At 40.0% G+C, this 23,928-nt stretch overlaps 1 protein-coding gene across 10 annotated transcripts in view; it reads left to right on the forward strand.

Moving 5' to 3' along the window:
* Positions 1–23,928, forward strand: part of ptprsa (protein tyrosine phosphatase receptor type Sa) — a 241,846-nt gene that overhangs the window by 139,555 nt on the left and 78,363 nt on the right. For 5 of the 10 annotated variants that reach the window (XM_086263221.1, XM_086263226.1, XM_086263224.1 and 2 more), the window contains 3 exons: positions 2,539–2,727; positions 17,060–17,170; positions 19,525–19,536. In XM_086263221.1, the coding sequence (XP_086119347.1) occupies positions 2,539–2,727; positions 17,060–17,170; positions 19,525–19,536 (312 nt within the window). Of the gene's footprint in view, positions 1–2,538; positions 2,728–4,796; positions 4,806–9,754; positions 9,773–17,059; positions 17,171–19,524; positions 19,537–23,928 lie in introns of all 10 variants that reach the window. The other 5 variants (XM_086263223.1, XM_086263225.1, XM_086263229.1 and 2 more) reach the window with 2 other exon arrangements.

Consider the following 23,928-nt stretch of genomic DNA (forward strand, 5'->3'; position numbering starts at 1 on the left):
GGTGATTGCTGGGCTAACTGACAAAGGTTGCTTTCAGCAAAACAAGAAAAGAAAAAGAAGGAAAAAGAAAACAGCAACATTATCGTTGAATAATGCATGTGTGTTGATTCCATTTGGCTTGAGAAGATCTGTCATTTCAGACGGCATACGTCATAGAAGAGTAATTGCTGTGCCATTATGGAGGACTAGCCCTTTGGGAATTCTAGGATACTATCATCCCGTGTCATTGGTTTCCTTCTACCCTTCACAGTCAGGCTGGCTAACCCTAAAGTAACACTCCCTCGATGAGTGATCTATTTATTTTTGCATGGCCGCCTTTATCGACAGAGTCTGTAAGCTTCAGGGGAAAAGATGTTATCAGACTCTATTCCAGGGGAAGCGAGCAACCAAAATACAAGCCTTTTTTTTCTCCAGGAAAGGCTGCCGATGCTGTATCAGGTCAGAGCAGCTAGAACGATAGCACGATCTCTCAGAGAATCCGCTATCCCTGCTTCTTGTTTACTGCTGTTTTCTGTCCTCCCTCGCTTCTCTGTGCACATTCACTCTTGTCTAATAGTGCATGTTTTCAGTTTCATAAATGCTGTCTGTCTAGGTTTCATTCGACACTTTTCACACTGTAAAGACGTAGTTAACGCAATGTACCGTAAAGGTCCGGCAACGTCAAAGGCATCAGATGTAACACGCAGAGAGCAAGGTAGACCTGCTCTTTACAGATATCATTGTCCAAGAGGCAGAACAAGCTGGAGAAATGCTGAAGTGCAGCACATTTTATGGTATACATGGATCATTGACACACAGAAGATGCTGCATGTGAGAACACGTTCCTATGTCTTTGCTAAGTGATGTGGCTTGCTTTTTGAGCTCTAGAGATTATATGGGGTGATCATCAATAACTGATGGAGAGACTGTGAAAGCATGAAAGGATGTAAATGCCCGCATTTTTTTAAACCGATCACTGAAATATTTATTTTGCTTGACCGACGTCAGCCTTAGTTTAACCGGCTTTGATTTGGGACCCTCTAGTTCTTCTTTTTGTTTTTTCAGATTGTCTGAAGATTCAATATTTCATTTCTAAATGTGAATGCACATAAAACCACTACTCTACTCTCCATATCTCCCTACATAGTGTGTCATATAAATCCATAAAATAAGCGTATGTATTTCGGTTTCTTTTATGTGGCAATTTTACCAATTAAAGCTAAAACAATTCATTATGAAAGCTACGTGAATCAATAATATTCATTATCTTGAAATTCCTGCTGCCTTTTGATTTGAAATGCTTAACTGTGATGACTTAAAAAATGTGACAGTAGTGGTTGTGAAAATGAAATATGCCTCGGTCCTGTTAAGGTTTTTAAGGGAGTCCCACCATGATATCACTTGCAAATGGAAAATAAATAATAGCTTTTTATGACTGTCCTTTAAAGGCAGATAGTCAGAGTCTGTGACTCAAGCTGCTCCCCTAATTTCCCTTGATTTAGTGCTCGCAAAATATCCGTGAGACCACCACAGTGTCTGCAAAGTGAACATGAGGTCATCGGCTTGCCGAATGAAAAGCGAGCTAAGTCAGTCAATCTTCTCCAATTTGGGATGTGGCTTTACTCTTCTGAATCATATTACAGCTTAGGGTACTTCCCCCTCAGCTCTCATCAAAAGAGAATTACTCACTACCCTGCTCGAGTCCGGGTAGAGGTCAGGGGATTTGACCCATGAGACTAATTGCCCTAAGAGAGCATGGAGCCTGCATCAGAACGACGATGACAATGAAGAACACTAGACTGTCATGTGTTTAAAGTGAAATAATTACTCAATGGTGCGTGATTATTAGCTGTAAGGATACCACAGCGTTCGTGTGTCTGAATAACAGTCACTGATTAGTGTGATGGCACTTAAATTATCGTGATAATAACGGCAAATATGTTCAACTGTAACTGCCGAACTCATGCACATTTAATGCAGATCTGTCAAATCTGATCAGTTACATCTCTCTGCAGACTTTTTTAATTCCACAGTGGCCATTTTGACTTGTCACAGTAGGGAAAGCACTGGTGCATTAATGATGGCTGAGGGGAGAGGCTCTACTTTTGCAGATGCTGGTTCGCTGTATTTGCTTACTGGCATTCTTCGTGGAACTGCGTCACAGTAGTTCCCTACTGTGACATGTCAAAATGTCAGCCATGAAAAGCGTCTGTTGGTGTCAAGTGTGGGCATTTGGGTTGATAGTGTGGCTCAGATGAACAAATGTCTAAGATTTTCTGCTTAAATAATATGAAATTGGTCCACAATGGTTAAAAAAAAACTATAGAAAGTCTATAGTAAAAGGAGGACTTGTAACCATGGCAACCTAGTGGGTAGCACATTCAGAGAGTTCTAAAGATAAACACAAAATATTCTTAAATCTTGTGGCCTTAACCTAGCCAAAGAGTGAGCCAAATCTTTACTTAAACTTGAAATCTAAACGTAAAAATGAAATCTATTAATAAGCGAATGAAATAACCTCAGAGGACTCACGTGCACTCTCCTGCTCTTTTTTTACAGAGGACCTTCTTCCACCAGGCTTCCCTAACATTGACATGGGGCCTCAGCTCAAAGTAGTGGAGCGCACTCGAACAGCCACCATGCTCTGCGCCGCCAGTGGCAACCCTGACCCGGAAATCACTTGGTACAAAGACTTCCTGCCGATTGACCCCACTGCAAGTAATGGGCGAATCAAACAGTTACGCTCAGGTAAGGAAAGCTAAAGCATTGTATTGCTGCTCTGGTTCCTTCTTACTAATGTGAGCCCTCGTTTAATTTCCCAGAACATTTTCGATGGCACGTAACATTGATGTTTTTGCTGTTTTGTGTAAGCTAATGTATGTGTAATGCCCAGTATTTCCTTTTCTGAAGTCAATTATTTTCTCAAAGTGCCACTGAGAACACATGTTCATTTCTCTAGTTTGGGAATGCTAATTATTTCAACAGCCTTTACTTTAATCTGTGACTCGAGAATTCATTCAGCTCTAAATGTATAATCATTACATTGTGCTAAATGTTATGCTAAACAAATGAAAATCACCCAAAAAGGTTTTTTAAATGTGTTGGATGTTGGTCTAATAAATGGAGAAGAGGCACAAAGTTTTAAAGTAAAGCACACAAGCTCTTGTACATGTTAATATAACTGTTGGTCATCATCCAGTAGCTGGTGAGGGAGATGATGTTTTAGAGTGTAACAATGTAGAATGAGGTCAAAGGATTCACAACAACTGTGTCAGGACACAATAAGAGCAAGGTCCATCTTCTACACACTCAGTGGTGGATATGTTGTCTTGTTCCCATTGATTAAACCCCACTGAGAGGCCCAGTAAAGCAAAGTCTAATTATATAGTTAATTAAGTGCAGGCCCGCAGGTGGCTCAGGGCAACAAGGGGTAGATATTTTAGGTCGATGATTTGTCACCATTCGAAAAATCCAATGACTTGTTTGTGTTGTTGTTGCGAATGTATATCTGGGTAGACGACACTAAATAAAGAGTGTGTTGTCATTCACTTCCTGTCCTAGTTGTGGTCCTCGAGAGCTATGTACACAAAGTAATCAATTGGTCAACTAGCTATTCATGCTGTACCTTACAGAGCAAGTTCACAGTTCTGTATTTTTTATTGGTTCCTCTTTAAATTATTAGTGTCTTCAATTTTGAAGCAGATTGAATTTTAGAATTTTTTAAATTTCAAATTGAGTCCATGCCTTGTCTTGTAATTTCATTACATTCTTGCAGGGTTTTTTATTTTTTCTTATTGGTCACTCACTAGACTCCTGTGCAACTGTTGACAAGGATATAAATCATGTGAAACATGGGCTATATTTAGTACCAAGTATTGGTACAAGCACTGCCCCTCCTGCTGCATAAAAGCCAAATTTTTATGATGATGTATTTATGTCATGAAATTCTTTTTAAATATGTAAGTTAAATTTTATGCCATGAGTTGCTATTTTTTTTTTTACATTCCAGATATTCAAATTAAGCAGTAACAAATAGAAATGTGCACTGAAAGATTTAATTGCACAGTTACGATCCCATTTTGAATTATTGTTGTTTGTTTCTCACGAGTATCCGGCAAGGGTAGGGTTTTTTTTTCTCTCCACCAGTATTTTCTTTAGTCATACTGTATTATACTCATGTCGAGGGCCAGCTTCTCTCAAAAAAAAAATTCAATTACCTAGTAACCTTGTTAACATGGCTTTTTGAGTTTTGTGCCTCTCTGGATAATCCACAGAGAAATTCAGCTTGGCGTCTATTGTCTAATCTCTGTACCATCTGTCTTTATTTGTTTCATGATTTTTCAATTGTCTTTGTTTGTCCTGTTTAACTGAAACAGAGCTGTTTACTCGTCATTGTTTTTCTGAATGTTTTGTCCATATTTGTGTCTGAAACTCAGATGTGCGTCTGTCCACATCGCAGAGTCTTCAACACGTTTTATGTCATTTTGACCTTTAACACAATTAAAAAGCCCCAACGAGAAACAAAATCACAAGCCAATTAAAAAATGGAAAATTGCACTAATTGTGATATTTTACAACTAAAAATAAAATAACATAACTTTTTCATAATAAAAAAGAAATCCTCTAAATGTGTTCATAAATTATAAATAAAATGCACTGTGATTACATCTCACTGTAATAAAAACTGCTAACAATGCTGTGGTGGGACAAAACACCAAACCAAACTTTAGCCCTTGGAAAGTCACATTGAACCTTATCTTAAATAAACTATGTTTTTTTCTTTTCCTATTTATCTGTTCTTTCTTTGCTATTTTCAGAAACCTTTGGTAAGTGTCTTGCAAAGCTCAGCAAACCAGCCCACTGTCCTTGAAGCACATGGCATATTTATACTACTGTCCAGAATGCATGATTTCGCTGCTCCTCCTCCACCCTTTCCCTCCAATTCCACGTTCCCTATTTTTTCTTTCTGTATAGCCTTCATTTTTCTTTACCCTACTCCTCTTGGTTTCAACTATATATTCTTTCACCTCAATACTACAACTGGATTTATAGTAGAAAGACACAGAATGTGTTGAGGAAGCATCATGATTCACCTAGCAGCATATTTTCTTAAGCAGCAAGTCTTTTGAGGTAGCGTCATACTTCATGATAAAGGTAACATGCATGGTAGGTCGTATAAACAGTCCAATTTGGACCCTGTCCACATTATTTTAGTACATGTATCCATGGGATTCCAAGATTACCTCAGAAGTAACGGTATATGAAGTTACCTTTAAGATTTATCCCATTTACAGCAAGACAAGAGGCCCTAAGTAAATAACTGGAATCCAACGCAGTCATTTCTTTGCAGCCTGAAGCATTTCTGGGCTTCTTAAAGGGATATATAGCAGGCACATTTCTCCAGCAATGCACATTGCTTACTGATTTATCTAACCTGTTTTACTTGAACCTCTGTGCTTACAATAAAGCATTGCTTCAAAAGCATTCCTTGAAGGTGCAGCGAGTACTGTCAGGGGCTTGAATTCTTAAACATCAGTGCAGAACTTCTGGAATGCGTATTCCAACCCTAACTGGTGCTGCGTAAACCCTCTGGTCTTGGCCAAATATTTTGTCAGGAGAGCATTCTTCTTCTCTTGCCAGATTGGCCCTCTGCTTCACTACTTAACAAATGTCTTGCTCAGACTTTATTGCCCAGACTAGAGGCCAACTGATAGCCTCCTGACTTACGAAATATTTGCAAAAGATATACCCAGTCACTTCAAGCTGGATGTGTTTTACAGAAATTTCAAACTATACGTGCAAAAAGGAGGGGAGACAAGGAAATTACTTTCCCTTTTTTCAGTACCATAGCTCTTATAAGGTTATGTTAGCTTTGGGGGCTTGCTTTTATTCTATAGCTCTTCTGCTGGAAAGCTCAGCAGTCAGACAGGATTTATGGTGATTTATGGCTTGAGCCCCCTAGGCTGCCATCTTCTCATCCCCTTAGCTCTTCTAGTAGCCATCTTTGGTCCCTAATAACTTTTTCTTTTTTGCATTTATAAATGCACTTAAGAAATCCCCAAAACAGAAAACATGTGACAGCCTCAGCCTCCCCTCCAACTTCTTCTGATGTGCTGATCACTGTTGACAGTTTCTGGGGCCTCTCTGTTTGCATCAGGCACACTCTCAAGCCTTGGGGGGGGGGGGGGTGTAACTCTGGTGGGCCCTCTGCCATAAACGGTGGTTAAAGGGGAAAAGGAAGGGGAGAGAAGCAGGAGAAAGGAGACCATGGAAAGTGAGCCAAAGTCCATCATTTCAAAAACTTTCCCAGCTTCCAGCTTCTGCAAAGAATCTATATTTCCTTCTATTTGGCCTTCATCTTTAAATCATGAAATGTGAATGTTGATTTAAAGTGTTTGCGCTCCCAAAAAAAGGAAAAGATACGGAAAGACGGAAATAGCATCACCACTTGGATGTATTACCGTTGTTTCCAACATAGCTGATTAGCTGACAGACTGGTTCCTTATGTTCCAGTCCCTGCTTTGCTGTCAGAAGCGATATTTGCATCAGGGTTTCCAGAGGACCTCCTACAGAGGTGTGTAGGGAGCTTGACATTTCTTCTTATCTTCCTATGTCTCCAGACCTCAGGCCCTCCCTAGCCTTGTCAGCCAGAACAGATTAACTGCGGGGCACAATGACAGTAAGAGGATGGGCAAAAGTGTTCTAAAGATTTATGTCCTTCCTATAATAAAGGCTCAAAATCAGGACCGTGACATTAGATGGCACTTTTAAGCATATATTGAGCTTAGTTAGAGTTGCATGTAACAGGTAAACACTCAAATCCAGTGTCATCAAAGCTGCTGTGAAGAGAGTGGCTCGAACCTCTGCAGGGGTCGTAACAACAGCTAGGTTTTCCCTCCGGCCTGCTGTGACACCACCAGGATCCGAGGCTAGTGTCTGTGGTGACGAGAAGGTCAGCCAGACGCCCTCTTGAGGGTGGCCAGACTCTGACACTCTGCCAATCACGCAACCCTATTTGCCCCCCCACACAGATGTGTAACATCTCTGGCCAGAGACAATCTGGCCATCTGGTTACAGACTTTAATAATTTTTGAAAAAGATATTCAGAGGATTGTTTAACAAAACAGCTGGGGTGTTCTGTGGAAAAAAATAATGCCACATTTGATAATATGAGGAAGACAGCGGCATGTTGAGATATATTTAGGTCATTGTCACCCTAATCTGATCAACCCCTGGCTGACCAAAGCTTAGATGGGAAGCTTATGGCCATTAGGTTGCATGCCCGTAATACAGGTGGATTTGCCGTTGTAATTGAATATTGGCTGGCCTTGTGGACCCAGCCTGCCTGGCCTTCCTCAACAAAGTTTTAGATTTTCATTCTCATGCCTTTTTATATTCACAAATTAGAAATTGCAAACCACTACAAACCAAAGAATCGCATTTGTTTTCACTCTGTGTGTATTTGTTTCTCCTTTATCCACCATCCTCCTCATTTAACTTATTGTTTTCATCTCCTTCTGTTTTTTGTCACACTGGCCTTCATAAGATCCTCCCCTTTTTAAACCTGCTTTATTAACCTTAACCTTACTCTAACCTTAACCTAACTTTGACCTTAACCTCTAACCTTCAACTAGTAACCTCTTAACTCCCGACTAAAATCCATCTGAGCTAAAGCAAGATAAACCAGCTTCCTGCAGCCTCTAATCAAACTCTAACTTTATAACAACGTAACCTTCCCAGCCCCATTGTCCTTTGTCTTGTGATCACCTATATTTATATGGTCTCCAGAGTTATTGCAGAAATGAATAAATTGTCACTTTGATTTTGCCTGGTTTTTCAATGACTCTTAAGTGATCACCGTGGCACAGTAACACTGTTTGTGGCTACAAAACGTTGAGTCTTTACAGACTAGGCAAATCTAGAACATAAGAGATACCCTGATTTTCCACTTTAATCACAATGTGAATAAATGTAGCAATAAATTAAACTCCAGTACAGTAAATGTCAACAAATGCTTATGTTAAAAACATAAATGTAAACTTTTTGATGTAGAAATATATAACATAGTCCAATAGAGCAAAAAGGAGCATTGTAAACCAGGCAGAACTTCAAACTCAGTGACTGAATCCTAATTGCTGGTATCACGAAAGATGGCACAAAAATGTAATAATCTGACCGGAAGGTGCTGAACATTTTCACACCCCTCGTTGCACTGTAAAAAGTATGGAAAATGCAGGGCTGAGATTATATTTTTAAAAAATCCAACAGATTTATAAAACTATGTGTGCATTTCAAAATCAACAGAAACAGTTCCAGTTTCACTGCAGTTTCACTGTCAGCTTAATAAAGCTATAAATATGCCTGATTCTGTTTTATATGCCTTAGTCATTGTGCAGCCCCACAACCATCACTTTGTAATCAAGCTTCTTCCACTACTCATTAGACCTGTCAGTAACAGTGGTGGGAAAAACAAGGTGTAGTTAAACAGACCCTCATGATGTCAACATATAACAGTCCAAAAGCAGAACAAGTGTCCGTAACACTGCCGAGGAAAAATGTCACACTCGGGAAAATATCATCAAAACTTACTTAAACAGATCCTCTGTATTTTCTCTGGGCAGTATGCATGACTGCATGCCTATACATGGGCCAAACCTCAAATGTTAGGCTCAGTGGATAGTGAGAACCCTTGATCCTTAGCCCTGTGGGTGCAGGCAGTCTATGCCAAGTAGGAATAACCAAGGGCACATTGTTGCCATGAGTCATCCTTTGATTTTAAAAATGCAGACTAAGAGAGAAGCAATACTGCGGATACACACACAAAAGCAAACAAACTCTAAAACTGGGTGAAAGAGAGAAAATTAATAGAGCCGCTAAAGCAAGAAAACAAAAAGGAATTATAAAAAACAGTCAAGAGTGGAAGGACAGTTTAATTTGAATTTGAAGGGGTTTAAGTTAAGCTGGCTCCCCTTCCCACACCCAAAGCTGTGCCTGTAAGGGAAGCATTTTACAATGCAACATTTCAAACTACACTTAAAAAGCCCACCGGCCAGTGACTGGATAAGCTCAATATTTTATTGTCCCTAATGGGACATTTGGCTTGCAGTCAGCCACGTAACACAATACAGCCTCACAATAAACAAAGATAGAGAAACATACAACTCGCAGTGAAATGAAACAATTGGAAAAAGCAGGGAGATTGAATGACTGGGGATATGGGATGAAACTTGAGGTAAAGAGCCTATCTGTCACAGTTAAACAGGTTTATGACTTGTAGGATAAATAAGAACTTCAGCCTGTGTGATTTAACTTGCGGTTGCCTGAAGGCACAACCTGAAATTCTTGCTCAGTGGAGATTCTTCCTCCGCTTTTAACATGTTAAGGTTCAATGCTAATGTGGATGCTCAGTACTGAATAGTTGCAGTTTTTACGGACACCTTGTTCAAGTTCAGCTGGCTGGAAAAACGCCGCAGGAGCATAACTTGTCAACCTAAGAAACCAAACCTCTCGTGCTTGCCTCATCACCCTAAGTTACAGCCACGACCGAAGGCCAAAAAGACAGCAGTAGGTTAGCGCGATAAAACTCCCCATTGTTTTGTGATACCGGCAGTTAGATTGTTCTTTTTCTTTTAGCCCCCTTATATGTACAAGATTACCCAATGGTTTAATCGCCAAGTTTGAGTGACCCATCTAACCCAAACACCTCCTCTAACTATTACTAATATTAACCTTGAACTTCACTGATGTTGTGTCTTCATTTTTGTGTCTCCTCCAGTGGGTACCCCGATTCGAGGTAAGATGCTTAACCATCACGATAAAAACAGGAGAAAAATAAAAGACTTTAACTGACACATAATCAAATATAACCACTTCTAATTCCGCCAAAGTGAATAAATATGGGAAATAATCAGGGCTTTCCTGGTTTTAAAAAAATTACAACCGTTTTCTCTTCCCGCTGTCATTAAGACCCCATTTGTGTTCGTGTTCTGTGTCACATTCGTCATGTATGTTTGATACTCCCATGTTTAATGTCAACACTGATGTGCTATTCTTCCACCTGTGTGTGTGTGTCAGTGTGTTCTGTGTTTGTATCTTCCTGTTAATATTAAAAATCAGGAAACTTTAGATTAAAAGAGCAAACAGATGAATGGTGAGGCCTGTGAGCTCTGCTAGGAGTTGTGTTGGTTTTCCTTTAGTTTTTTTTACCTCTGACAATAAAGTTTTAGGTCATCAACAAGTTCATGGCAGAATGGTTGTTAAAAACAGTTTTTTCCTCCAGCCCTGCTTTGATATCCTCCTCATTTGTGCATAAACCGCAAGGACGCTAACCTCATCTTATATTTGAATGCACCTCCCTGAAAAAGATAAGATATCAGGGGCAGCAAAAGTTACAAAAGTTGCTTTAATTCCCTCATGTTACTCTACGGGATATAAACCTATAACTGCAAATTTAGGAAGGCTGCTGAGAAAATGCCAGCATGGGCATCCTTTTAACATACAAAAGAACTGCTTTTATAACTTCAGAGGATGAATAGACGAATGGAAGGATATCATGGTAAGAATGGAAGGACACAGGTGTGAAGCAGTGTGACTCCTGTGAATTACACAAAGGCTTTGTTCAAATAATTCTTCTTCTCCCCTCATTTTTTCCCCCGGACATTTTAACTTTCCTTTGTAATTATCTATCCCACTTTATAACTGAAACATTCAGTCTCGGTTGATTCAGCGGGGTTGTTGTTAAACGCTTTTGTTCCACAGGCTGAGCAGGTGAGTGAATATCTCAGTTTCCCATGGTTGTCCATGTAAGCAAGGGGATGAATTCAGCTCGTGTTTTTGATTTATATATTTATTTATTCCCCTGAGTTCCCTGATGAAGATAAGTGGAAGAGCATGGATGGATGTATGGATGGATTTAGATGTTATGATAAATAAGGGGAAAACCCCACAGTAGGTCCAGAGGTCCTCCATCCTCAATCGTTTCACACAACCAGTGCATGGAAATATTTTAAACGGTACCATGTTGTCACACATATTAAAGCACATCACAAGAGTCGGCAGTCCAACACAGCCAATCCAAGCCCTCCCTGCATCTTCTCGGTTAATTAAGAAGGCCTCATAAATCATATTGTGACAAATGTAACTTGTGAACTCTGCATTTGCATAATGACTTAAGCAGCTTGAAAAAGACGATTTTTCACCCATTGCCAATACTGACCTGCTGTCAGGAGTGTATGCCGCATATGTAATTACAAAACAAATTGGGTAGGAGTTGGAGGTGGACTAAAATTATAATAGAAGACTGAGGCGTTTGAGAATGACATGTTCATATGGACCTATGAACATGCAGGTGTTCTGTGTACAGATCTTTAGGGAAAGCATTGTTGTCTCACTGCCGAGTCGTTTCTATTTCACTCTGTGATAGAGTTGATTCCCATAATTTACAATTTCAATTAATTTTAGTTCCATACGAAGCCGTGCAGGTGCCAGCCTTGAGGTAAGCGATCGCTGTATAGGTAGCTCTACTCCCTACCTGCTTCATTACTAATTTCACGGGAGCGTTACAAGCCACCAGATGGGCTCTGACAACAGTGGCATCACACGTGGAGCCTCATGCTGGTGCGATCACAGCATAATGACCTTGGGGTGGTGGCAGAGCGTTGCGGAGTGACAGCCAGGACACAGACAGAGGGGAGAGACAGTGAGAAAATGGCAAGTCCAGACTTGGCTGCCATGTAGCGCTACTGGCTTCTTCATTTATGCAGTTATTAAAGCTGCGGGTACACAGCTGAAGTCTGTAACTTCCAGCGTGTTGTCATTTATAGCTGCAAACAGAATTGATGTCCCATAACTCAGCAGTTCTTTGTTAATTGTGCAGTTCTGTTTTCTGAAACAGCTGTTACAAAACTTAAATTAACCAGCAGTTTGTGAAAATGAAAAACAAAATTTTGGTTTGCTTTGGTTTGGTTTTTTTTGCTTTATACACCTCAGCCGCAAAAGGTTGATGGGGAATTATCGTCGGGTGGCCAGGCGAATAGTGTGGACACCCAAGGTTGTGAATGTGATAACAATAGGTACAGCTACTAAAAATCTCAAAAGATTTTGAACTCAGGGTCAGGTCAGAGGACAGCATTTCTGAAAAGCACCTAGGTTTTTCACATTTAAACCATAGGTGCATCTACTTGAGGGGTAGCACTGGCTACCCTTAGAATTTTTTTTTCAGGTGTGGCCTGAATACCTTTCTCAGTTATTAAACACATGTCTTTATGTGTTTGCACTTTTATATGGTAAGCATACAACATTTGAAAAAGCTGTCAGTAGAAACTGAGGCATTAAAGTTTTATTGGGATTGCAGTCTGCACTCTTCTGTGCATTCAGATGAGTTTAATGCATGTACTAGTGAGGTTATTGTGTTTGTGTGTCCGTTCATACAGTAAGGTGCTAATTTGGGGTGTTAGTGAGAGCTGGCCAGCCGTTTTGTTCACCGCCTAAACAAATCTATCAAATCCTGCTGGAGCACACTAATTGAATTACACAAATGGGACTTTGGGGGGGGGCACACATGGCAAAGCTGCTACAAAGCAGCGACTGGGGTGGGCAGACCACAGCTTTAGGCACTTTCTGAAATTAATCAACCATGCTGGCTCCTCCTCGCCCTCCTTTTATCCCCTCATCTGTCTTTTTGTTTTTCTATGCCTGTCTTTTTAACTCTTCCTCCCACCCTTCTTTTATTTTTATGGGGTTTTTGGGGGCTCTTTTTTTTCACTTCACCTCTCATAAAGGAGAATTTTGTTCCACTCATTTTCTCTTCTTTTCCACATCTCAGTTTGTGATTTTTTTTTTTCCACCCAGTCTTCATATTTTTTACCATCAGACCTTGCCATTTGGTATGTTCTGTGCTTGTTAGCTACAAAAAAGGACAATGAAGTCTGTGAAACATCTGAATGGTCCCTGTCTGTGAATAAGATAGCTCTCTAACCTTGACTTCTAGACAAATCTAGTCTGCTTTTAAGTTATCGTTCTAAAATGATCAAAATTGGCATAAACTGAATAGGACAGCAAAATATATCTGCTTTTAACAGTTTCTCAGCAAGAGTGTTTGTCCCTGAATCAAAAACATGTGTTTGATGAACCTCGTCTAGGCAGTCTTCTTTGTTATCGCACCTTGGCACCTCAGTCCTCTTCTTCAGGTCAGCCTGCAGCATGTGGCACTTTTAACCAGGGCAGCCGTCACAGCTGGGACGAATGCTCCATTACAGCCTTCTTTATCAAATGAATGAAGGCAGTAAACTTGCTGCAAGACAGTCAGAGTGAGCAGCAGGGGAGGTTGGAGGTTGTGGGTCTTTGTGGTCACTCAGACTTAGAAGATCGATCAACCTGGATAACTGATGTCATTAGGAGACTTAGCCACTTTTTTCTCCTTAATGCTGACCTTAATAGTGTGCCATGCATTAATCACTGAGTAACAGACAGAAGGGTATCTTTTACTGCTCTGACCTAGTAAAACATGAATTATAACTCAGCAGAGGCAGTTTACTAATGATTATTGTAGCTGTTGAGCGGACAGCCGGAGCTCTGATCCATTCCCAGTACAGCTCACATAGTGTCCTTGAAAAGTCAAGTGTCCTTTTTAAATGTCCTTAAATTAGAGAGCAAAGAAATAAAGTGGTAACCACACAGTAGTTCTGTATTATGCTGGGCTGGAGTTAAAGTTGTGCACTTACAATATCTATTTATTTATCTATTGCTATGAAAAGTGGCATCACTCAAATGGTTAATCTGTATTCAGGACAGGACAAAACATTAAAAACAACATTTTTTTCTGTAGTAACTGAAACCGCAGCAGTGATAAACCTGCAAAAACTGATTTTGTAACTGGAGTAAAGTACGGTTTTTGTTTGCAGATAATATATAAAGTAAAAGTACCCATGGTTTTTGTTCATGCAGACATGATTAGGAGCAGATTAGCACTAACACGAGTATTTTCTTTTCTGAAAAAAACCCTGTGATCTGTGTAGTTACAGCAGTTTTTATTTGTGATAAGGATTAATAGCTGGAGACAAGGAAGCCGTGGCATTAAGACCCCATATAGGATAAATTTAATAAGCATGTGAGCAACACTATAAATTGTTGTGTTTATCAGTAAACACCAAGTGTTTGAACAGACCCGGTGCGTGTTTTTCTTTGTGTTATGTTTGCGAAAGATAATTTTCAGCATTTATTTCATTTCTTGTGCCACTGGCCACTCGCACAACAGGCTGGCAGAGCAGACAGAGCGCATTATGCAAAACACAGAGCGCAGCCATTTAAAGAAACAACACACAAAAAGAGAAGTGATAGGAACAAAAAGACACGTGGGTCTTGGTTTCTTGTGTGCACACATGCATGCTGCAGCTCCAGATAGGTCATCAAAAACATTTGTTGTCTTTATACCTTAATATTATCTGGTCTTAGACTGCCTTGTCACTGGCCATTGCAAAAAAGTAATATTATTATTTTTTGCTTCCTCTTTATGTGGTGAGATAATTTAAATGAACTAAATCATTTACAAAAGAGCAAGCCATAGCTCAAGGAAAATGTATAGCAAAACGAACACGAAAAACTGTATTTAGCCCCGATTTTCAAAAGGCAAAGTCACAGAGTCAAACGGGGTTTTTAGTGTTTTCTTCCTAGAATTTTTAAGAAATACATTTTCTCAGAATCATGGGAGGCCTGGAGGCTATCCCAGCTGTAATAGAGCAAGTTATGACAACTTTAAGACAGAAGCTAATAAATAGTGTATATTCCCCCTTCTCTGACATTGTCCCTGTACATTTTTTTTTCTTTCGCTTCCTTTCCTTCATTTGCTTCTCTGCTTTCAAGCATCTTGTGCTTGCCTTTCTCTCCTCCCGAACTTTTTCTCCCATGTTCTGCAACTAGAAAGACTCTTTTGTGTGTTCTTCAGAGCTTCATATTGAAATAGTAGCTCGAATGTGTAATGAAGCCAGTAGGGGCTTGGAAACAATAGATAATCCTACCTAGCATGGTGTCTTGGAGCAAATGAAACTCCCCATCTTCTCTCAAAGTGTATTTTTTCTCTCTTTGCACTCCCCTCTTTGCCAGAAAGTTGCAAACAACACCAAATGTTGTTAATAGTTGGCTCTCAGTGCATCATTGAGATATCGGTGGTCATATTTTGTTTACTGTCAAATTACACGTGATAGATTTATATTTATTTTTTACTAGAGGAAAATGATCAGTAGCCGCCGACAGCACGTGACATAGAACATCACTTGTTATTCAACCGTGTGGTAACAGTTAACAACTAGGGGCTTCCAGCGATTTTATAATTCAGCGCAGTGAGTGAGGGTGACAAGCCGCTGGCAGAGCTTTCTGGAAGCGTCCACCTGGAGTTGAACTTCACACAGTCCTTACTTTGTGGTCTCCCTTGTGCCGAGGCACTCAGCTTCTGAGCACATTCCAACCCACCTGCCACCGCGCTGGCATTTGCTGTTCCAAGTGCACATCAAACAAATCCAAATCAGATGCTTGCATAAACCCACGGCGAAGACTGTGCCACCTGCACTCTGCAGGTAGATTTTTTTCATTTGGTTCACGAGCTGTGTGCCAGGAACAGTTTCCCCGTGAGGGATGAGGATGATCTGAGTTTTAGATTGAAATGAAGAGATGCTAAAAAGAAAAAACAAAAAATAGAGAGCCATAGATTGCTGTGGCTTCGTGTCTTTATTATTGTTTTGAAAAGCAAAAACTGACCCAAAGGTATAAAATAGTCATGAGGGAAAGTGAGTTATCTTTATAATTAAGCAGGATCAATGATCTCATTTGTGGCACAGCTGAAGCACCTTATTAGGCCAACGTTCCAGAATAGTAGCCTTGTTCAACACTGTGTTCAATCTACTTTGCTGATGTGATGGAGTAGGTTATGGTATATTACAAAGCATCCAGGGAAGCTGCTGGCATATTGATGCTTCCTGGCTAAACGTTAACGAGCAATGGTGCTGTGTTTGTCAGAGAGGCCTCGGCTGCAATCTGTCTGCTGAGCCAGCCAGAAGCCCTAATGATATCATCAGGAAGTGCCGTCAACAGCACTCTAATGAGGAATGATCTGACGCCTGTTGTTTCACCTCCCTCCTTTGTCCCTTGCACCTTTTTCTTCAGTGTCGCCAGGCATTTCGGTTTACTGTATTTGCGCATAGTATATAAGAAGCACTGCCGGTGAGAAATAATGTCTGAAAGTAGCTCAAAGGCGTCTGTTTTCGAACGCATAATAATGACAATAAGCGAGAAAAGAATGGGGGTCAAAGAGAGTGGCACACAAAATAGAGTAAATGTATAAGCGATTAAAATGCTTAGGAATTCAAATAACTGAACAGCAATATTAAAACCTGAATATTAATAATAATAATGCTTTATTGTATGTATTCGTTTGCAAGGTTGTTTGAGCATTTGTCACAATTTTGATGAGTAGTTATCACATGATAGCAGATGGGCTGGAACGCTGTGGATGTGTGGACATTTTCTCATAAACTCTCCAACCGCACCAGCGCACACACGTACACACACACTAACACACACACTCTCCTCTGGTGAGCGTTATGCAAAGGGTGATTTACTAATCTCATGGGGTTTACAAGACCATCTCAACACCCTTTCTCCATTACCTTTCAGCATCCTTACATCATTACTTTATTGCACTTTCTTTGTAAGCGATCTCACATCTTACACGAGTTGCATAAACCAGCCTACTGTAGCTACAAATCCAGTGTGACTGATTCAGTCCACATTTTTATTCATTTATTTCCCCCCTTCTTTTTAATCTGTGGATGGCTGAGTCTGGAGTGGAAGCCAGTTTGTCATGCCAATCTGCATAAGCATTGCGGAGAGAAGCAGATCTTGACAAAGTGGTCCTGAGAAATTCAAGATACCCACCATTAAGAAGATTGTCTGACTTCTTCATGCACTGTCACAGACAGATTGACTAATCATTTCCTCTCTGCTTCCTGTCTCTCTGTCTTTTTCCTTCTTTTTTTTCCTGCCTCTTTCCCTCCCCGTCTCGTCTTTGTTCAATGTCGTCGTTTTCCAGGTGCCTTGCAGATCGAGAACAGCGAGGAGACGGACCAGGGGAAGTACGAGTGTGTGGCGTCTAACGTGGAAGGCGTGCGCTACTCGTCCCCTGCTAACCTTTATGTGCGAGGTAGGGAGCAACCCGGTCAAAGAATCAGGCCAAGAAAACAAAACAAAACAGGAAGAATAATAAAGAAATAAAACATCTACCCATTCTAACTAAAATAACTTGACAGTGCAGCTCAGCCATAAATGGCATTACTGTTGAGCTTAACAAATGATAACTGCTTCCATTCTAGCCTAGTTGTATTTGCACCAAATGTATTTTGCAAAATAGTATTACCCAAGTAGTGTCAATATTTTAGCACTGATAGTATTGCCTGCCCGTAAATGTAATTTCATATGCACTGAAACTTCCAGATGTAAAACTATAATTGACCAACTAATGTTCTTCTCTGTTATGATGTTATGCTCCATTTTTTCTTTTAATGCCCTCCCCTACTCACTCGGAAGGAAATGTGTAGCACAACAAGCCGTATGTCTTTACTTTATCGGTTGTAAGACACCTTTTACCTGTAACTGTGTGCCCGATCAAATGTTTCCCGCGCTGTCAAAGTTGGAACCCAAAAAGAGTCCGGAAGGACGTCTTTTTGATTAGTTTTTTACAGGTAAAGGAGCACAACGGTAAGTCTGTCTTGATTGAGTGGCGAGGTATTATCGCCCGCCAATCAAAACCTCAACCCCTCAGCCTTCTCTAGATTTGGAGGAGGAGAACTGAGTAGGCTGCTCTGTTTAAAAAGAAAAAAAGATTATAAATAGTATACATCCTCTATTTCTTTGTCATGCTGCTCTGGAGCATAAATCCATAGTATTCCCATGTTTCTTCTTTGGTGTATTATCTATAAAGGCTTTTACAGTCAGTAGTAATTTTGGCTGGAATGTTCGAGCAAAGCGAAGATATAAAAAAACGATCAGTCACAGGGAACATAGAGTTTCATAGGAAACAGACAATGAAGACAAAAGCGTACTCTCCACCACTAATGCTAAATGACAATGGATCCCTGTTGAGGGAGCTTTAATAAATTGAAGCAGATGCATTTCCGACATGGTTTATTTATACTGTGCATATTAAATAAAAATGCCTCCGTATCTACTCAGTTTGTTCCCTCTGCTGTGTACCAAATAACTTTGTTCCCAATAAATAATTCACTACTCTGACATTATAAAATGGGTCAGGGAGCTGCTTTTTCATTATTATTGCTATTATCATACCCTGTGAAGTAGCAGCATAGGAAAGGGAAAAATTCCACTGTGAAGAGCTGAAGGTAAAAAAAGGGTTCATCAAGATTAGTTTCTGTTCTTGCCAGTGTTTATCCTGGAGGCGCATGCTGTCTCTTCTGTGATGCGGGCAATGTCAAGTAGCTATCCACCTTGCTAATACGTAGCATAGTAGGTGTTAAAAGGGTCATTGAAAATTCTAGTCAAGTACTCTACAGGCATCATTAAATACTGATGAATAATTATGGGAACACTTTGTTGACACAGCACTGGGATGTTCAGCAGCTCCTTTGGTCAAAACATATATATACATAAATATATATATTCCGTGATATCATTTCCAACAATTCATGCAGTCTCCATGAACACTGGCTCCATCAGCATGCCTTTAAAAGAGTACACAAGGGTCATAAATACTTAAGTACTTTCACGCTATGTAACACACTTGTTATGCTTTGATGGTGTCGACCTTTGTCTGTTTTCAGTTAACTTTTGTCAATCGATTCTTGATACTTGATGTTGACTATGTTTTGTTCACAAAGCAAAATGCACTTGAGATTAGCAGCTGCGGTAGGGACCAATTAAGAGCAGGAAATATATACATATATAAAAATCCTAAATTAAGACTGCAACCCGACTGAAGGCCCAACAACGGTGCTTCTGATTGGCTTCCAATGACATTTTTAGTGGGACTGCCTTAAACTGCAGCTGCTAATTTCATCCCAAACTGTGTCTTTTTTTTTCTTCTTTTCAATCTCTCATTTGTTTTTTTTTTCTCCTTTTTTGTTTTCTCTTGATTTTGTTTCCTTCTCTAATAAAAGCAAGTACGGCCGCAGCAGGAGCTTCTCCTCGTGGCTATAAGAAGCTTATGAAATTCTGAATTATGAGAATGGAAAGCTTGATGTGACTCCAGTGGCGCCTCACTTCCTTTTTTTTTCTTACCAGGCGACAGTGCGGCCACTGGGGTGAATCTGATTGTTTTGGTTCAAGTTTATTTACGGGGGTGGGGCAGGCAAGTGTACTTTCAAGACGGGTTTCACTGATAGCGGGGAAAGGGAAAAGGAGTGGAAAAAAGATGAAAGAAAAGGGAAATGTAGCTGCAGCTAAACACCTTGAGGTGGCTTTTTTTACTCTCTCTGTGTTTCCCCTATTTTTCTCTTCTCCTCATGTCATTGTGTTCTGCATCAACCCCTTTACATCCCTCAGAGCTTCGAGAAGGTTGGTGTGTTTTTTCTTTTTTACTTTTTTTAACCCACGTTAACAAATAATAAATTCAACATGTTGGAAAGAAAAATTTTTAGCTGTATTTGCCTATTTCAGAGCTCAATTGATTACTAATTTGAAGAGATACTAATCAGCTGATCCAAACTGCTAAATGATTATGAAAGAAATTTTGATTTCTTTTCAAAGGAAGAAATGATGAAAGCAAACCCGATTAGCTCGGGTCTTGTTAATTTACTTTTATGTTTGCATTGTGGGGCCTTTTCTCGTTTTGCATCCTTTGGTATTGCTTCTGCATCTAAAGGCTTTCTTGCATGTGCTGAGTGGAAATGCAGCGTGTGGAAATAACAGGACCTGTTGCATGATGGGAGAATGTAACTGCGCTTGCATGCCTCTTCAAAAGCCGTTTGGCCACAGTGCTCTTATTGTTTCTGCATTCCTTTTTTTTCTTCAGTTCTCTTTCTTTGGTTTTGGTTGTATTTTCCCTAACACACCCCTTTTTGGCTTACTTTTTTTTTGTTTTTCCCTTTATTTCTTTATTTTTGTGTTGTGATTATAGTGTTGTGTTGTGCGTTTTCCTTTAGTTCCTTATCTATTGGTGACCCTTTTTTCTGTTAAAACATCAGTCTCTTTTTGTGGTTTATTTGTCGGTGAGATTTTTTTTTTCAAAAATGACGCTGCTCTGCTTCTTGGGTCTCGGAGTGCAAATGCAAATGTCGAATGAAATAATAAGTGTGTATACAGCCAGTGTTCCTGTCATCTTGTTTATAGCGATCCATTACTGGAAAAATTAGACCTGATTGGGCCTGATTGGCTTCCATGGTGATTTTAGACAGCCATTAAGGGATGCCATTTACAGTGTCGTGTGGATCAATAACAATATAATGAGTTTGACATCAAATTTGCTGTTGCTTAGCGGGTGCTCAGAGATACTTTTATTTTCAAATGGCGGCAGCTAGAATGTGATTGGTTTTGTTGAATGACTGCTGTTTGTGTTCCCTCGCAGTCATGACACTCCATCAAATTATAATCTATTATTCAAAAGCCCTCCTTCCTTTGTACACACACGCACACACACACTCCCTCTCTTTTCCTCATGGAATATTGATATCCAGGTTGATGAAGCTTCTAAAAAGCGCAAGAAAATGCGCCGTATTTGTATCTTTCATTCGTGTTATTGTCCTGGCACAAAAAGAAGAAAGTGCTAAATGAATTGGAGATCAATGCAAACGTTGTTTTCTGCTTAACTGTAGATTTGATTGGCTTTGTGCAATAATCAGATCTTTACTGAACTCCGTGTCACGCAATTTTGGGAACTCGTATATACATGTGCATTTCATAGCTCCGCTAGTCTCGAGAATATTTGAGATAGATCTACTGGGTTTTTTAATGGAGCAATGGCTTTATGTTAGAGGTGTTACATGGAGTTAAGAGAGTCAGATCAGGAATACCATTCTTTCAACTAGAAGAGATGATGCACATTCTTAGTACCAGTCTCTTTTTGTGGTTTTCATGTGTATCAGTCACCAGGGACTAAACCAACATATCTGAAAGTCATAAAAATGACTACTACCGCAACAGCAAACTCATTACCAGATTACATGCTTTGGTATCAGTCAGTCCCGAGTGTATATATGATTTTCTCAGGCAACACCATATACCAAATTATCCAGAAACGTTGTGTTTTATCTGTCTATCTACCAAATAGCCAGATTATTTTAATTAGCCTCTTTTGTTCCTCAAGATTTTATGGAAGTATGAACTACAGTAAGCCCAAATATCAAAAATAACCCCTCAAAGATTTAGAATTTAGTGGACGTAGGTTTCAATCCCAAGCTACAACACCTATTCCATTCCTCTGAAATGCACAAACCCATCCTTTGTCCTTAAGTAAAGTCATAGGACTAATATAGGCAATTATCTCAGATCTACTAGTTATTATGGACAAAGTGGAGGTTTTCCCTTCCATTACCTCTATTTACCAGTTGGCTGTCAAAGAGACTGTAGCAGTATGGTCTATGAAAGTGTTCACAAAGTATGCTAAAACCACGCAAAAGAAACAGAATAAACCTGGCTGTGTCTATATTAAGTCTGTAGCTCTTACTTGAAGTGCTAAAAATAACAGTGATGCAGAAAGACTGCGCTGTTCTGTACGCATGTGCATGTTTACCCTCCTACGGTGGTATCTGCTTGGTTTTGAATGTGCTTGCATGTCCTGCTATGCATTTGTGTGTACTGTTGGGAAAGAAAGCTAGATTACACCTTACGTTCTCACTGGCCAAAGCAAAAATCCTGCCATCTCTATTAGATGTTTGTCTCAAGGAGTCCCCCGAGATAATACCCACTTTAAAAAAAAACATGTTGTTTTCAGAAATCTTCATTTTTCAGACAAAGCAAATGTTGTATAACCTCCTTATGCTATATACACAAACATACTTTCTTTCAAAATCAGAGTAATAACAATCATTGTAGGTATCTTTACAGTGAGGGGACATACTTGCAGTATCATTTGGCTGCTTGTCATCTACTTGTAGGACAATAGAAAAAGAGTGATTTGCTTTGAAATCCCCTCAATCTACTGCTTGCTATTATTAGATACCCCTGCCACGATTCTTGTCAGGTTCCTTTAGGTAATAATTTCCATTCTGATGAGCCACCCATAGTGAGTGTTTAGCACTGGCGCAGCCAAGGTATGTTAATACAGACCGACCCCTGTGGCTTATATGTAAATGCCCAAGGCCTTTCCCAGTCAAGTGTGACTAAAGGATCTCTATACTGCACCTGTGTCCTCAGGCAGCAAGAGGGTGTAATCTCAGCTTCAAGGTGACACTAAAGGCTGCACATTATTTTGGCTTCCCCCCTCATTTTGGGGCAGCAAAACCTGCCTCACCAAAATGGCCGATAATGTCCACCTTCTGACCTCTGTTTTTTGGCACAAATCCCTCCACAACACTGCCCACTATTAGAGTTAGTGCAGTACTCTGGCATTCTCTCTCGACTGCTTTTCACCTCGTCCAGTGTAAGGCTTCTTGTCTTTCTCTCCACATTGGGGCTTGAAACAAGATTACATGTTGTTAGTACACTACGTTTGGTTTGTTTTCTCTTAATTCCAAATGGGCCGGCTGGGCTCCTGGTCTCTGTGAATGAGGAGCCTGTCCATGCAATTGGGATTCTTTCTGCTTTTTTTCCTATGTTTCAATACATTTGTGAGGTAGTGTAGGAGAAGGTTTCACACACATGCAGACATCTTATCTAAGCTTATCATAGCATTACTCAGAACATTAAGTCGTATCGCACCAAGCCTGTGTCCGGTCAGTAATATCAGTGACCCATATGCATGTGACATTGACATTTAGATGTAGAATTAATGTTGTGTTTTCCTTAAGATTTAAACATTTTTCTGCCAATCTGGAGTTAGAACTGAAGGGATCTTCAGCTCTTGATCTCCTGTAGTACCTAAAGACCAAATTCACTTACCTGTCTTACACACGGTGACGCTGTTGACAGGTAGACTCACCTGCATATCATTTATCAGTAGATTGCCCAGTACCAGGAAGCCTTTAAGCAAGGATGTTTTTGCTTATTGGCTCCGTGAATTGAACATTACGTCACACACCAGCCACAGCCAAAAGTTACCAACATTTGGCAGGTGACTGGTGTTAGATGCCTGACACTATAGGTACTCAAAGGTAAACAAAGACATGTTTATGTGGGGAAACCTCATTCACTCAGCCACTACAGCTCCCGGTCCATTGGCTGACCTGAGCCCCAGGGAGAGAAGCGCTCCCTCAGACACTCTTTGATTGGAAGTTTCCCCCAGATAACCTTGTTTCCCCTATTGAGTTTTCACCATTATTTTGGATTGGAGACCAAAATTCAAGATAAAAAACCAAGCAAAACAAACAAAAAAACATCTAATAGTATTGATGCATACCTATTTGTTGAACACAGCTGCACTCTGGTACTGTCTATGCTGTTCGGACGTAGTTCTTTTTGTGGATTTGTTCAGTTTCATTTGTTTACTTTAATTTGATTTCGTGTGTGTGTGTGTCTGGAACAATGCTATATTTGGGAATGGATGGCATGCTTGGACGGGCTTGGGTGACATTTTTTTCGATTGTATTGGTTATCTGGTGTCTGCCCAAATGGATGGGGGCGCACCTGTACATGTCACTCATGCCGTAGCCACACCCATGCATGTCCGTGTGAGGAATGGGCTGCCCTTTCACCTTTGTTGTTCAGTTAGGACATTTTTGAAAAATAAACGCAGATATATATTTTTTCCTTTTATCCAATTCAACATGTTTTTCGAATAATCTACCCCACTGACTTTTTTGAGTCTGTCATTTAAAAAACAAAGTGTATCTCAACTGGATCAGGGTAGAACAG

Source organism: Aulonocara sp. 'chitande type north' Nkhata Bay, linkage group LG15 (assembly GCF_057382095.1).
Source record: "Aulonocara sp. 'chitande type north' Nkhata Bay isolate Kocher_YH1m ecotype deep benthic linkage group LG15, A_spYH_male_GT1.1, whole genome shotgun sequence".
NCBI lineage: Eukaryota > Metazoa > Chordata > Actinopteri > Cichliformes > Cichlidae > Aulonocara > Aulonocara sp. 'chitande type north' Nkhata Bay.